This window comes from Alnus glutinosa, chromosome 8 (assembly GCF_958979055.1).
Source record: "Alnus glutinosa chromosome 8, dhAlnGlut1.1, whole genome shotgun sequence".
NCBI lineage: Eukaryota > Viridiplantae > Streptophyta > Magnoliopsida > Fagales > Betulaceae > Alnus > Alnus glutinosa.
Window position 1 is genome coordinate 9,693,218 of NC_084893.1, and position 16,584 is coordinate 9,709,801.

The 16,584-nt window shown below is 32.3% G+C and overlaps 1 protein-coding gene across 1 annotated transcript; it reads left to right on the top strand.

Moving 5' to 3' along the window:
* Nucleotides 1–2,951: 2,951 nt before the first annotated feature.
* LOC133875848 (truncated transcription factor CAULIFLOWER A-like) lies at nt 2,952–8,200 on the top strand. Its single transcript, XM_062314095.1, has 8 exons — nt 2,952–3,136; nt 6,142–6,220; nt 6,509–6,573; nt 6,665–6,764; nt 6,858–6,899; nt 7,451–7,492; nt 7,620–7,732; nt 8,063–8,200. Exons 1-8 carry the CDS (start codon nt 2,952–2,954, stop codon nt 8,166–8,168), a joined length of 732 nt encoding a protein of 243 aa, XP_062170079.1. The 3' UTR covers nt 8,169–8,200.
* Nucleotides 8,201–16,584: the final 8,384 nt, after the last annotated feature.

A 16,584-nucleotide genomic window follows, 5' to 3' on the forward strand; every position in this document is an offset into this window, starting at 1 on the left:
CAAAATTAAAAAGGAGAAAAGGAAAGAGGGACTAGAAGGAAGATATATAGAAAGAAAGGATTCAGGGCTGCAATTGAGCCGAGCCTAGCTGAGCTTTAGGATTTCAAGATTGGCTCGTTTATGAGCCGAGTTTAAATAGTCGAGCTCGAGTCGAGTTATGAAATGTGTGTTAAAGCTCTGCTTGTTTAAAACTCGGGCAAGCTCGAGTTCAAGCTCGAACTCGTTGGTAATGCCATTCGAGCTGAATCGGGTTACTCGACAAGCTCGGCTCAACTAGAGCTCAAGCTAGGCTATTAAATTTTTGAATGTGTGATCAAAGTAGAGTTCAAACCCGAATTTGTGAACAATCTCTATATATTTATTAATAACATAAATATATAATATTTAACTATATAAGGCATATTATAAAATATAGTACATAACTATAGTCTATAAGTAACAATTTAACAATATGTTATTATATATATAACTAGAGTATAAACTATGGTATATGTATAATGTGAGCAAATAGTAAGTCTAATATATTCTATATAACGAAGTACCTATAATAATATAAGTATAATATTTAACTATTGTTAATCATGTGTGATGTGATATATGTGTGTTTATATATATATATATATACACTTATTTACTTATATACTAACTATTCAATATAGTTATATTGTTATATACTACTATTAATAACTTAATATGTTAGTTTAACATACTAAATACTATTATCAAAGTATTATAATTAATATGTAATACTATATTTACTTAACTAGTATACAATATGCTTATGTAGTATATATATATATATATATATATATATATACATATATATATAAATATATATTTTTTTTTTATCAAAAAATGACGTATAGTCTATAGTTAACTACTATATATATATATATAGATATAATATATATAGAAATATTGAGTAACATATAGTTTATTATATATACTTAGTATATGTTAATTAACTAGATAATATGTTAGTTTATGAACTAACTAGTTAGTATGTTAATATATTAATCTCTCTCTCTCTCTCTCTCTCTCTCTCTATATATATATATATACATACACAAGATATATGAACGAGTTAACGAGGCGGACGAGCGATTCGGTTGAGCTTTAAACGTGTTGAGCTCGCGAGTTTCTATCGAGTTTTGTTGAGCTAGTTGCGTATGTATCACTTACTAATCGGGTAAGTTTCTATAATAACGAGCGAGTTTCTATAGTATCGAGCTTGTTCGAGCTCGGATCGGACTAAACTGAGCGGGTTGTCGACGGACTAGTTTATTTACGGCCCTAGAAAGGAACAAGTCAAGCTAAGGGAAAAATAAAACTTGAATCTTCAAAATTACCCCTCTGCCTTCATCAAAATGACTAGAAATCCTCATGCACAGTGTGCAAGGTATTAAAAGGAAGAAAAAAAAAAAAAAAAGTTTGTGTAATAATAGTTGTTTTGTTGCTCGTCAGAAAAAATAAAAAAAAAAATAAAAAAAAGCACAACAAGAACATTCAGAATCATTCATACTTAAAAATGCACATACTGCGCAAAAAAACCCACAACAACAAAGAGTGAGAAACGAGAAAGCGGTCTATAAAAGCCAAAAACCAACGCAACAAAATTTTGTTTAGGTAATCTTTATTTTATTATTTTTGGTATCTGACTTGGCATGTCCATAAGTACCGTGTGTGATATAGTGACATGTAATAAGATATGCTGACATGTGTCAAGAAACAGATTTTGCGTTTTTACGTGCAATGACGTGAAATTCCATAAAAAAAATTAGACAAAACGTAGACGAAAATACCAAGATGATATTTTAATTTACTAGAGATACCATTTATGATACTTTTTGAAATCAAAGTACTTGGCGCCGGTTGATTTAAGCCCAAACTACAAATACCAAGAAGGCATTTAACCCATTCACATTTAACATCCCCCATATATATATATATATATATATAAAAGATGGGAATTAACTCGCATATAAGACAAGGCCATCACTCATTGTAATGTAACATACGATCGAATCCCTGTTTTTTTCCACAATATCGCATGCAGTTCCTAGTTCCTACCATATACGTACGTTGGAGGCCATGATATTTCCTTAGGGTTTCACGTGTATTTCACAATCAGTACACTCACATATAAATGTGACATACGACCAGTCGACCATCATCCGTAACTGGCAAATAGGTCCACAACATGAAGGAGCAGCTGCTAGCTAGCTAGCATGATTCCATGCAGTTCCAATTAAGTTCTTACGTTAGCAGGCATGATGATCTTTTTCCCTGGCATGTGTCCACCCATTCAGTCAAACGAAATGCTCCCTGAAATTAATTAGAAAAAAAGAAAGCAGAAATATTACTAAATACACGAATGTTAAATCGCCCCCATCACTTTAACATGCAGTACTGTAAACATGGAACATCCGAACATACTAGCTAATCCAAGCAAAGCAAAGGCTTTAAAAATAATAAATAAATAAAAAATAATAATAATAATAAAAAAGTCCCGCGTCCGTACACTCTCCAACAACGCAAAAACATTGTACGTACGAGGCAGCGTGAGGGCCCAATGGGCAACACATGTGGCCTCGGAACGGCAGACACGGACAGAGAGAGAAAGCGATGGAGACTTGGGGAGAAATCTAGTAAATGACTGTCAACACAGTCGCTCCAGCCAATCAGAATTCGACAACGTTTTTGACGAAACCGCCCTGGTTTCACAATCCTACCTTTCCTCCCCCATCAAACCTACCCTCCCATTTGTCGATGTGGTTTTCAACTTTTCTATAAATACACACGCACCCGGCCATCTTCTTCCTCCCACACTTGCACTACTGTGTAAAACACGGACAGCTTCCACACAATCAATTAATCCTGTTAATTATAATAAACATACCCAGAAAGAGAGAGCTCCCTCGATCTGTCTCTGTCTCTGCCTCTGTCGAATTATGGGGAGAGGAAGGGTTCAGTTGAAAAGGATCGAGAACAAGATCAACCGGCAGGTCACTTTCTCCAAGAGAAGGTCCGGGTTGCTGAAGAAAGCCCACGAGATCTCTGTGCTCTGTGATGCTGAGGTCGCCTTGATTGTCTTCTCTACCAAAGGGAAGCTCTTCGAGTACTCTACCGATTCTTGGTAAGCCCTATCTCTTTCTCTTTTTCTCTCTTTCTGGGTTCTTTTCTTTGTGGGAATTCTCTTTTGGGTGCTTGCAGCTGAAATGTTTAAAGATTAGAGAAGCTAGCTTGTTATTTTCCCTTGCATTTTTTTGTGCTTTTTCATCTTTTGTAAGTAGCCCAGAGAGAGAGAGAGAGAGAGAGAGCAAAGAAATCTGTGGAGGATTTGCTAGGGTTGAAGGTATAGTAGTCCGGCCAGTTCAGGTTCTTCTCGCTCTACATGTGATTGACTTACTGTGACGTATATCAACCGGAGCCTCCAAACATATCTTTTGTCCCCACTGGAATTGGAAAGAAATAAATGGTATTGGTTGAGAATTGTAAAAAGATTTTTTTTTTTTTTTTTTCATTAATTAAAGTTGACGCGCTAAAACAACAGGTGCGGTCAATGTAATAATATTTCAAAATTTTCTACGAAAAAAAAAAAGTTCAATTTGATTATTTATGAATAGCTGAGGTTATTTTCAGCATATATTCAAGTTATTAGTATGGTTAATATTATAGAAATGAAAGAGAGATAAACGACGTACGTACCAAGTGGTATCTTATGTGTAACACAAAAGGTTGTCGTTTTCCAGAATAAGAAAAGATGATGTTCAGCAGTCCAATAGAAACAAAAGAGCATTTGAGCAGTACTGGAACCAGCGAGAGAAGAAATGAGGAGGAAAAATATATATATTTATAAGATATATATCTATCTATCCTACTTTGTCCTTTTATTTTATTTTATTTTATTTATATTTTAATATTTTTTTTCTCTTCAAGATGCATGTCAGGGACAAAAAGTTGATTAGATTAAATAATTAAAATTGTAATTTAATGTAATCTCTGAAAAAACCCTAGTTCCTGACCTTTCCAAATTAAATTAGATTAAATATTTAGTTATAGGTTTAAATAAGTATACTTCTGTAAAATATGTTAGCCTTTGTTTAAAAAGTTGATTAGATTGAATTTTCTGATTATATGACGACTCAAACATAGTTATTTCTTATCCCTTAATCATATATCCCAACGCTTGTTTGGTTACGAAGATTATTGGGTAATTGACAACATCCACTTGGGATTCTTGCAATGGCTGATTAAGCATATTCCAAAGCTTTTAACTGTCAAATCATTCTGCAGGTACTACCATATATATATATATATATATTTAATCACAGTAAAGAATATTATACATATATCATTTTGTTTGCATGCAGGTTTGGATTTTACAAATAATCTATTGGGGCTAATCGGATCCATTTTAATAGACTGTCTCCTTAATATATATATTTGTCCTACACTGTGATTGGTTTACTTTGGTGGAGATAAAGTTGACACCCACATAGTCTACTCATATAGTTATATAGTATTAGAGTTGGCACAGATTGGAGGGGATGTTTAATTAATGCTAAAATTTCTTTCTAAACTCATCTCCCTAGGAAGACAAGCAGTAAAAACTGATTTATGATTTACCTGCCCAGAACGACAATTCATTAATGTCATAAACAACATTGTCACATGTAATATAATTAATGTCATTATGTGCCCAAATCACCTGGAATCCTCTAGGTGTAACAAAAAAGGCCTTTGAAGTTCTGTCACTAATTTTAGGCAGCCATCACTCAAATGACCAAATCAATAAACTAGATCTCTCTTTTATACTCTTATTTTGAAAGTTTTACCAAATTTTAGAGAAAAATCAAAATTTGCTCAATGCAGCAAACTCTTTACTCTTTCCTCAAAATAAGTTATGTAAGAAATTATCTCCAAATTTGACCTCAAAATCCCTTCCTCCATTTATTTTTTTATCATTTTTTTTTTCCTTCTTCCGCTTCGTTTTCACTCTCTTCCTTGGCGCCACTTTTCCTTTTCCTTTTCTAGCACTTTTCCTTTTCCTCCACCTGCTTCACTTCCATATCTCAATCCCACAAATCATAGGATATCATCTCCCGATCTCAATCCTAAAATTCATGGGATATCATCTAGCAGTAAGCTAGATAAGTCCTGGTCATACTCACAAAAAGACAAAAAATATTTTTTGAGTGTTCACTTGTCAAAACTAACGATTTATCTGCAGTGTTTTAAGGCAAAACCATTTGGTTGTTTATTTCATGATAGTTAAAATTGTTATGAGGGATTGTTTAAAACCAATAAAAAATTAATATTTAATTAAAATAGAGAAATATTTAGAGAGTTTGGTGTATAAATTAAGTTTCTTAAAAGTAATAGTTAAAATAACAAAAATATATTTTTTAGCTAAAATTTGATTAAAGTTTAGAAAGCTTGTTTGGGAATGCTCTTACGAGACAGTTGACACGTCAGTTTTTTACTACAATATTTAATTTGCGTACGCTTACTTTCTTTTTGCAACTTTGTGGCGTTTGAGAATAAGCATTTGAGGGTATAAGAGGGAGTTCATGTAATATTTCTGAATCCATCAATAAAGCTAGGCGCCTACCTTAAGCTTATTTCTAACGGACTAGAGTCCACAAGATAATATATAACTCTCTATATAGTAAAGGCGATCGAAGCTGTAGTTTGCGTATGGGTTTGTCTGGCTGGCTAGAGCTCAATCTTCAGGATAGATTATGTCTTACTTATCACAAAGATTGTTTATTCTTACATATGTTTCTTCCCCTTTTATAATATATATGGTGAAGATTCATTTTTATTCAACTTATCAGGACTGGAATTACACTATTGCATGCTGTGAGGTTTTCATTATATATATATATATATGCATGGTGAAGATATTCACATTACAGTCCAGAGACATTGATGAGGCTTTCATCGGTAGCATTGTTGTCATTGCTGTTGTTGATGTTTTCATCAGTCTTATTCTAAAACTCCTCAAAGTTATTCTAATTAAGATCACAATATATTGAAATTATGTGTTTTATAACTTCAAACTCCTTTCTATTGGCTAATTAAAGGTTTGATTCAGATTCTCAGTACCTACTAATAGATATTCTTCCTTTGTAACAGTATGGAAAGGATCCTTGAACGGTATGAGAGATATTCATATGCAGACAGGCAGCTTCTTGGAAATGACCTTGAACAAAATGTATGCCACCAATCGATTGAATAAATTTCAAATTCCATAATCTTGCTGTACATATATTCTGTATCTATTTTGAGGAATGCTATATATACAGGATGACACTACAGCTTCTGATGACTGATATGTTGCTTACCATGTTTCTTTTTTCAAATTTCAAAAATAAAAATGGCTATCAATTTGGCACTGCTTACAAGTCGCAATCGACACATCAGTTGGGATAGGGTAGTTTAAAGAAAAAAACAGAGAATATTTAGTATTTTTGTTGATTGACACACCATTTATCTCTTATAGGGAAGCTGGACTCTGGAACATGCAAAGCTCAAGGCTAGGGTTGAGGTTTTACAAAGAAATCAGAAGTACAAACTTCAATGCAGACATTTATAAACATATATAGTATAATGAAAGAACCATAAACCAAATATTTTACTTTCTTATTGATCTTTACAGGCATTTCGTGGGAGAAGATCTTGATTCCTTGAGTCTTAAAGAGCTTCAAAATTTGGAGCAACAGCTTGATTCTGCTCTCAAACACATCAGGTCAAGAAAGGTAAAATCATTTTTACTAATAAAAATGTTATTGGTATTGTAGTTTATCCATTAATTATTTAGTTAATTAAATATATAAATCTTTCACTTCCAGAACCAACTTATGTACGAATCAATTTCAGAGCTTCAGAGAAAGGTAAGCTCCAGCTAGCCCATGTTTTGTCTTCATTAATAAAGTGGAGATCCATCTAACTATAAATGGTAAACAATTTTCACTGTTATTCATGGAAATAGTTGTCTTAGATGCAGCCCTCAACTTTTAATTTGTTTGGTCATCTTGTTGATGATGTCCTTTAATTTATTATAGAATTTTACGTATAAAAATGTTAAATCATTACGTATTCCAAAATTTTAAGTCGATAAGGATGATTGAATTTAATAATTCAATTAACAGTAAAAAAAAAAAAAAAATCTAGTCAGCAGCCATAAAATTATAAGGCCTTGTTTGTCAATGTATTTTAGGGAATTTTTTGGATTTTTAGTAAAAATAAAAAAAATAAAAACATATTCAAATTAATAACTACCAAAGTAAAGTACTCACAAACCTTACACTCAAAACAACATTAATTTTAATATCACATCAGAATACTGTTTGAACTAAAAAGCAAAAAAACACCCTCTAAATTTTTTTTTATCAAACGAACCTATATGTTTTTGAATGGTTTGCCTAACAGCTTTACATGACAGGACAAGGCATTGCAGGAGCAAAACAACGTGCTTGCAAAGAAGGTAACCATTTTTATGATAAGAAATTTGAATCCGATTCCATTCTAAGTAATTAGCTCCTGTAACTTCAGTTGTTTTAAAGGGTATATATATATATATATATATTTATTTATTATTTTGAGCCAACTAGGTGAAAGAAAAGGAAAAGGAACTAGCCCAACAGGCGCAGTGGGAGCAGCAGAATCATACCGATCTTGACTCGGCCTCTATTGTTCCCCAGCCGTTGCAGTCGTTGAACATTGGGTGAGTCTCTCTCTCTCTTCCCCTCTTGTTTGCGTGCATTTTTATTTTTTATTTTTTTAAACGGAAAACGTTCAAGATGGAACCATTTCGTGTAAGGCAAACTCCGAACCCGTGCAAGGCATCCTCCACACCATTCGGGTTGTTTGCATGCTTAATTGTGTTGTCTTCTCCTTGTTTGCATTCAGCGTACGTGATCATGTTAGTTCTACATTATTCCATGCTTGAAATAAAATTTTGGAAGACTAAAATGCCATAATAACAAATATTCAACAGTCTTGTTTGATTACAAAAGAGAACTAACTAAAGTTGGTGAAAACGTATGCGATGCAGCGGGTCTTATCAAGCAAGAGGCAATGGAAGAGTGGACGAAGGAACTCCACCTCATCGAGCTAATACACTGCTGCCCCCATGGATGCTTCGCCATCTTAATCAATAAGATATCATATATTTTTATATATATATATATACCCTAATTGTGCCTCTATGAATATTTTTTTTTTTTTTTTTTTGGCTATAAATATTTAGATATATTGGGATATATGTGGATCCCAATCTATAAAATTGTCTGATATACTAGTACTACTGATGACGATGCGTGGTGGAACAATCCCAAATGTTTGTATTTATTTTAGAGTTTTGACATATTATGAGCTATTTCGGTACTCTAATAAGTTAATTAATTACATAGGTGGAAGTTAATTGGTATAATGACAGATACTAATTATATGATTATGTATCAATATTTGTTGTGCTTCAAATGTATATTACTGATAATTGACAATTAATACCTCAAATGCATGTCTTATCAAAATCAGCTATTTATTTGGACTTTCTTAGTGTGGAAGGAAAGTGCTTTCCTCCTGATCACACCAAGAATGTGATATTCCTTATCTAATAAGGAATATGAACAAGAGGCATAAGTATTTTTTGTCCAACAAGGAATAGGAATTGAAACCTATAACTAAACATCACTTTTAAGGATTCTATAGATCTTTTGTACAAGTTTAGACCAGAGCCGGCTCATTTGCCGATTCGGCAGTTGCGTGAGGCTTCCAATGAAATTAGGCCCCAAATAACAATAGTATAATTAAGTTTCCTTTTATATATATATATATATATATTAAAAAAATAATTAAGGCCCCAAATATGTTAAAGAGGTTAGTCAATGCTCTTCAATCAGGACATGGATCCTCTTCAAGTTAGTGCATTTTTAGGGGCAAACTTGTCCATTCACATTTTTATGGACAACTTTACCCCTCAAAATACACCAACCTCCAATTTATTTGAACTGGAGAGGATCCAAATGCCTTCAATTAGAGCCCAAATTGCACTAAAAATAATTACAAAGAATTGAATCTCAAGATATGGAAACTTTAGAAGGAAAGAAATAGAAAAATGTAAAGTCATATTAATGACACCCTTAAAGTAGTAACTAAACTTGTAATTTCTCCTGAACTTAAAACTAACATGTCAATTAAGTTTGTTCATTAAAATATTGTTTAGAATAAAGTACACTTCATTTTGCTTAGATTAAATTCTACATAAAAAGAATAATATGTAGCTCAACACAAAATATGTCATCTATTAAAACTCAACGCATCGTAGTAGAGATGAGTTCTACATGACATTTGAAAACAATTAACAGCAAAAAGTGAGAAGGATGATTTTTAAATAAAAATGTAAATCAGAAGTTATAATTAATTTTTTTAATTAATATTTAAATATTAAAAATGCCTCACTTAAATTTGTCGCATCACGCCTCAAAATCTGTAGAGCCGGTCTTATTCAAGAGTGGTTATCGAAGTGTTTAAAGGCGTACCTTATATAAGAAATTGAGTGAGGCTTTGCACAACAAATTCCATCAAAGCTTTCTTTGGCACGACAAATAATATCATAGCATGGCTTAGCCTAGGCAAAGTATATTAAGTTTGAATATGTTCTGATATGATTACAATGATGGTGAGTGACTCTTGGAGCAAGAAAAGGTGGAAATTCGAGTTTATGGGGATGAATTCGTGTAGTATTGAGTTATGGGTATATGACTATCCAGATAATATGGCAAATTTTAATTAATCATGTCAATTTTTTTAGCCTTGACACGATATGTTTAACTAAATGAGTGACATGACACAACTCGCATAACTTATTTAATAAATAGATTGTATTAGGTTAGTACAAACACATGTTGTTTCAACCTATTTAATATAAGTATGTTGAGCTGACACAATACTTGATCTTACCTGATTAACACAATTTCATATATTATGAATATAAATTATATCAATTATACACATTCACAACTAGATTCATGATAAAATCAATTTGATAATCAATATCCATAACCATATTAAAAATGTTATTTAATTATATAGACTGTGATCTGCTTATTTATCGTGCCTAATTAGGTCGACCCGTTTTAACTTGAGCCCTATTACATTAAACCCTAACTGTAGCGCGCTCAAATTAATTAACTAGTAATTAATTTGAAGTACAACATTTTTACCATAATATAGGTGAATTGCAAAAGTGTTGCGTAGTTATTAAGTCTTACATCGTTCCTTACTATATGAGATTGGACTGTACAAGTAACTCTAGCAAAGTCCAATTGTAATTTTGACTAGTACTTTTGGGGCATAATACGTGATCGTAGCACTTAATTTCTTGAGTTATCGTAAATTCAATAGCTTCAGATTCTAAAGTGGGCTGAAACTAAAGGTGGTTATCCAGTTGAAAATCGAGCGAGTCTTTTCATCACTTTTGTTTACTCCATGTTTTATTAGACAAATTCCCCTATCTTATTGTTCTCATAAGTGGATGTAGGTCTTTTTGTCTAACCATGTAAATATTGTGTCTTTTATATATATATATATATATTGATGATGTATTTGGTTCTTTCTCTTTGATAATTGTTTATATTCAAAAACTAAGGTATAAGGTAGAATCTTCAACAGCAACTTTTGAAGAGTAAAAAGATGGAGAGAGATCAGAGTGGAGAAGACAAATATTTTTTTTTCTGTATGCATGTTTGAGATCAATTATTTTGTGAAAGCACGGAAAATTAGTCTCACGTTAAATGGGTAGATTACAAATGTAATACCTCGAAAGTTAAATCATTTTGTATAGATGTGAAAGTTTCTATATAAATAGCTCTATAATTTTCCGGATATATTAATTAATGTTTAACTTAATTGATCTGAAAAGTGAGCCAGAATTTTTAAAATATATATACTATACATAATTTGGCTTCCTGGTTTAATTTTTGTATATTGTAGTGTCCATTTTTTTGGTGATAGTAGTGATGCAGAATTATATCATGATAGTGCATGCCATCCTAGCTAGCTGTGTGATTTGCCATATACGAAGGCTTTGGGATCGATAACTGGATATATATATATATAGAGGAATTATATGTTCTTAATTAATTAATTAATTAATTAATTACTGTTACTGCTTCAGCAATTGCGATAGTAATAAAAGCTTGTACCAAGGAAACCATCCTGGCCTCTTGAAGTACTGATCGAACACTTGCATGAACATTAATGGTAATCCTTACTGCCCTAATATAATGTACGTTATTGCAAGTGTATATATATATATATAGCTTAGATATTTGTATTTCTATATATGGGGGTGATTAGGGTTTTGGAGTTTATCAATTTCAGATATGAAAAGAGACGCATGCACGACAATCTTAAGAAATTAGAACAGTGAAAAATTAATTACTACTTTTAGTGCGCACTAATTAGGTACGTAGATGCATGTTTCAGTCAAAAACAAAAAAGAAAAAAAAAGTTACGACAGCGCTCTCACTGTTATCTATCATTATCTCCACACCAAATAAAAAAGATGTAAAATACGAAAAATTGAAAATTAAACTTCACAGACAGCTCTCATCACGTGCTAGTCACTTAAAAATGAGGAATTATTATTATTGTTATTCGTCAATGGATGTGCAGGTCCCAGATGTTAGGCTAGCTACTAGCTAGGATTTTTACATTTTATAATTGCAATTGGACGTACAACAATTATAGGTAATATGTCTTATAGTGAGATCACACGTCTTTATAATTAGGACCCACATATCACATAAAGAATAATTATAGGATCGGATCATAATCATCCTATCAAGATTCTAGTAATGATCATATACAGTTGATTAAGTTTAATACCTCAAAAAAAAAAAAAGGTTGATTAAGTTTAGGGAAAAATGCTTCATTAATTGGTCACCGATCATGTATGGACTTTCATCAAATCACTCTCTAAGGTTCAAAAGTTATATATCAATTTACTCTTTAAAGGTTAAAGCTGTTACCAAATAGATCATTCCGTCCACTTTCTGTTAGATTTTTAACGGTGTTGACTCATCATACCCAATCAGAAGACGACACATGTACCGCTTAATAAAAATATATAAATACTAATATAAAAAAACAAAAATAACAAAATAAAACCAAATATTTTAGGAGTGATCGAACAACCTCAAATGGCCACATGGGGTGGTTCGGCCACTTCCAAACCGGCTAGAGAGAGAGAGAGAGGGGGGGGGGTTGAACCATTTATACTTATCTTTATAAATTTATTTTCGTCTTTATAAATTTATTTTTATTTTTTAAATTGTTCTATTAAATGGAACATGCATCGTCTTTTGATTGGGTATGATGTGGCAACACCATTAAAATTTAACACGTGGAAGGGGGGAATGATCTCTTTGATAAATATTTAACTTAGAGAGTAAATTGATAACTTTTGAATGTGAGTACTTCACACCTCAAAGACTACTAAAATTGAGTTGTACGTGGGTGTTTGTTCTTGCTCAACTCATTTGAACAATTAGTAATGGAGGAATGTTTTATTATTCCATTCTATATTTTGTTTATGAAGTTCCACGTATGATATCAAACCCACCTCTACGCTATTTTGTTCAATGAATTTATGCTGATTTTGTATTGAAAAACTACAATCTTTTGCTGATCATATATATATATGGTACATTTAATGCCTTTTAATTATAATAAATTTGTGATATACAAATCAATATTTGTATGTTAGTTGTAACTTGTTGCTTATTTACCAATATTATCAACTGTCGTAGCCCCACAAGGCCACATCAATATTGGTGAATTTTGGTGACTAGACTTAGTACTTCAATTAAGGTTGGATTCTTGTGAGTGGGCCGTCCGTTTGAAGCTCAAAACGACAGCCATGTGACTCGGCCAAGGCTCCGATCCAACTCACTTGGTCATTAGAGAAAGGACTGTTTTTTCTTTTCTTTTCTTTTTCTTTATTTTTTATTTTTTATTTTTTAATTTAATTTTTTATTCTGAAGGGCACTGGTTTGATAAAGCATATATATTTAAGTTTTAGGAAAAAAATATAAAAAAGTCTCTTGAACTAACAGATGATTTTAGAATAATCCTCAGAATTTTCAAGTACACTAATGTGACCTATTAAACTATTAAAGTGAATAAAAAAGTCACTTTTGTCAAAATATTTCTATAATACCCTTATATTTTTTAAACCTAAAATAAAAAATTAATAAAAAAACAAAATTTAAAAAAACCATCGATACAAATCTAAAAAGTTAAAGAAGTTATCAACTTAAAAATTTTAAAAAAATTTTAATTCAAAAAAAAAAAAAGAAGAAGAAACAAGAAAAAAAAAAGGGTATCTCAGTAGCCACCCCAATTAAAAAGTTTTAATATTTTAAGTTTTTAATTTCTTTGAATTCTTAGTTATATATATATATATATATATATATATATATATATATATATATATATATATATATATATTATTAAGAGTGACACGTGTCGTCATTTTATTGATACTAACGTGGCACACTAACAGAATTCGTCAAGTGTTTTGACAGAATTTGACTGCAGAAAGTAATTTAGTTTTATAAATGTATATTTTTAATATATTGATATTTTTCTTTTTGTAAGAGTGACATTTGTTATCATTTTATTGGTGTTGACGTTGACATTAACAGGATCCGTCAAGTATTTTGACTGAATTGGTCTAAAATAACTAAATTGTTATTTTTGCGAACCTTGAAGACCTATGGATTGATTTTGCATTTATCCCTTTTTTTTTCTTCTTTTTTTTTTTTTTTTTTTTTTTAAGATAAAAGGGGTATTATAAGAATATTTCGATAAAAGTAGCATTTTTGACACATTTTGGTAGTTTGATGAGTCACGTACATTAGTACATTGAAAATTCAGGGGGCTTTTTTATATTTTTTTTCCTAAGTTTTAATTTTGAGTTTGCGCAACAATTAATATAAGTATTTAATCTAACGTTTATTTTTATTTCATGAATAAACTGATATATATGTTATATTCATGAAAAAAGAAAGAAAGATATATATGTCAAAATTAATCATAATCCAACAAACTACGTACACATCGAACATTCGGATGGATTGTTTAATGGTCACTGCTTGTTAAGGATACACACAGTCAAAGTTGCTCATGTAAAATATCTATTATCAGACAAACAAAAAATTTCATTTTGTTGTTTGATTGAAATGAGGATCGATGATATGATCATAATTATTTGATATTTTCTGTGTCAAGTTAGAGTCCAATAAGGAGTATATCTTAGTAAATTTTACGGTCCAATAAAGAGTTACAGATTCCTTCTGTATTAGAGTTGTCCTAGTTCTAGAAGTCAATACCTAATTAGTCTAATATGTAAACCGTAATATATTATTTCTCTATTTAAAGGGAACTTATCAAACAGAAAAGTATGAGTCGCATATTATTTTAGAATAAAGTTTACTGTATTTTGCAGATCAAGGCTCTTTCTAAGTATCCAATTTATCCTTTCCTATGTTTTGTTACTAATGGGTTCGCATCAAGTGGTATCAGAGCAATATTGCTGATTGTTTTCTATAGTAATCATCCCTAGCAACAACATGATGAAAGGATCCTTGAAATTATGAACTAGGTACGCACTACCATGAAAAAAATGAGAGCTTTGCACTGTCAAAGTGCTCTACGAACCCAAACCGCAACCGGCAACCACCACCACCACCCAACAGATAACTCAAATAACCATACCCACCATCGCAAGCCCTCAAATCCGCGCCCAACCTTCACCAGTTTCAGTCAACCCCAATGACCCGAACAATAACATCTTAGATGCACCGAGCCCAACGATCATCAAAAATCCCTCGCAGAAATCTATCTTCACAACACCACCAATCAGAGCCAATGTTCTGTTGCCAGCAAACCAATCGTCACGCACAAAAAAATCACCGCGTCACCTATAGAACCACTGTCACAACACTTTCAACCCATAGCCATCCATAGCTACTGGGTTTTAACCTACCTAAAAATTCCACTCCAAACTCCACCCAAAAATCAATTCACCGATTATGCTCACAACACCATCAAAACCCCCATCATCCCCATTGAGCTCTCTAAAGTTTACCTAAAAAATCTGCATTTGTTATTTTAGCTAACTACTTTTCATAAGCACAAAAAATCAAGCTCTTCAAATATTTCTCTACTTTAACTAAATATTATTATTTTTTTTATTGGTTTTAGTTAGTTTAAACTAATTAACTACTATAGAGGGTGATATTTTGCAAAACATTTTAAAAACCCAATCAGATAAACACCCAAAAAGATAAACCCAAAATTAAACCAAATTGCAAAGAGATCTCAACTGAAAAATTAAAAACCCAGAACATTTACATCTCCAAAAAGAGAGAAAAAGAAAATATATATATATATATATATTTGGGAATTCATGGTGCCAGGTATGAAGTGGGTGGCCCATTTGAGAACCTTAATGAGCTTCTAGATATGCACACATAGAAAGTGAGAGAAAAATAGGAAAAATGAGGAGATGAGAGGAAACTGAGGGAAAGTGAAGACCAGAAGAGGTTTCAGTGAAAAGAAATGAAAAATAATGACTCCTAAAGTGTTCAACCACAAATAGACATGCCACCAAAATATAAAAGCAGAAAAGTAATAGACACAGATATTTTGATTACGAAGTGGAAACTCTTTGCACCAAAGAGAAAAACCAATCTGGGGCAGCCAAACCCAGGAAATCTACTAAAATAAGAAATAGCTAGTTACAAGATAGTAGTACTCACAATACCCTTGTAGTAGTCGTACCTTGAACTCTAACAAGTACCTATACTTTAGCGCCTCTCAACTAGACCTCTGTCGGAAGAGTTCTTCAACAGATCCCTTTAACTTAGAGCTCCGCTTTAAGTTAGGCTTCAAATTGTTGAACAAAACATAAACGAAATAAAATGCTAAGAGAGTTGGCACATTTAAAAATATCTACCTAAACACCTTCTCTTAGCATACTGGAACTCTATTCAGAATCCTTACAATAACACAGCCTAGAAGCCCCTTTAAATGGGCTTTAGAAATCCTAATTCTACACAAATTCGGATTTCCATAGGCGGCGTTTGGACTTGGCTTCTGGTGTCCGGGCTTGCAAGTGAAACTTCATGAAATTACTGAAGCGCGTCCGGACTGGCAACCCTAGAGTCATTGCATGAGCGTCCGGACTTCGTTGCAAGCGGGTGCTGTCTATTGCTCACGTTCGCTGAGCAGTCCAGACAGGTATCGAACAGGAGCTCTCTATGGTTCACGTCCGATGGACCATCTGGGCGTGGATAGGACTTTAAGTTTCTGAGCTAGGCGTCCGAACGGGCTGAAGGGAAAACCAACTTTCTAAGTTGTAAAGTCTCGAGAAATATTTCCTTCAACAGGAACTTGCCTTCTTAGGGATATTCTGTACAAATTCATGCCTTGATCAGTCCTTTCTATATTGGAATTAATATTCTGCAATATTCTTCTGTAAGTGCTCTGGAAATACGGTGTCCC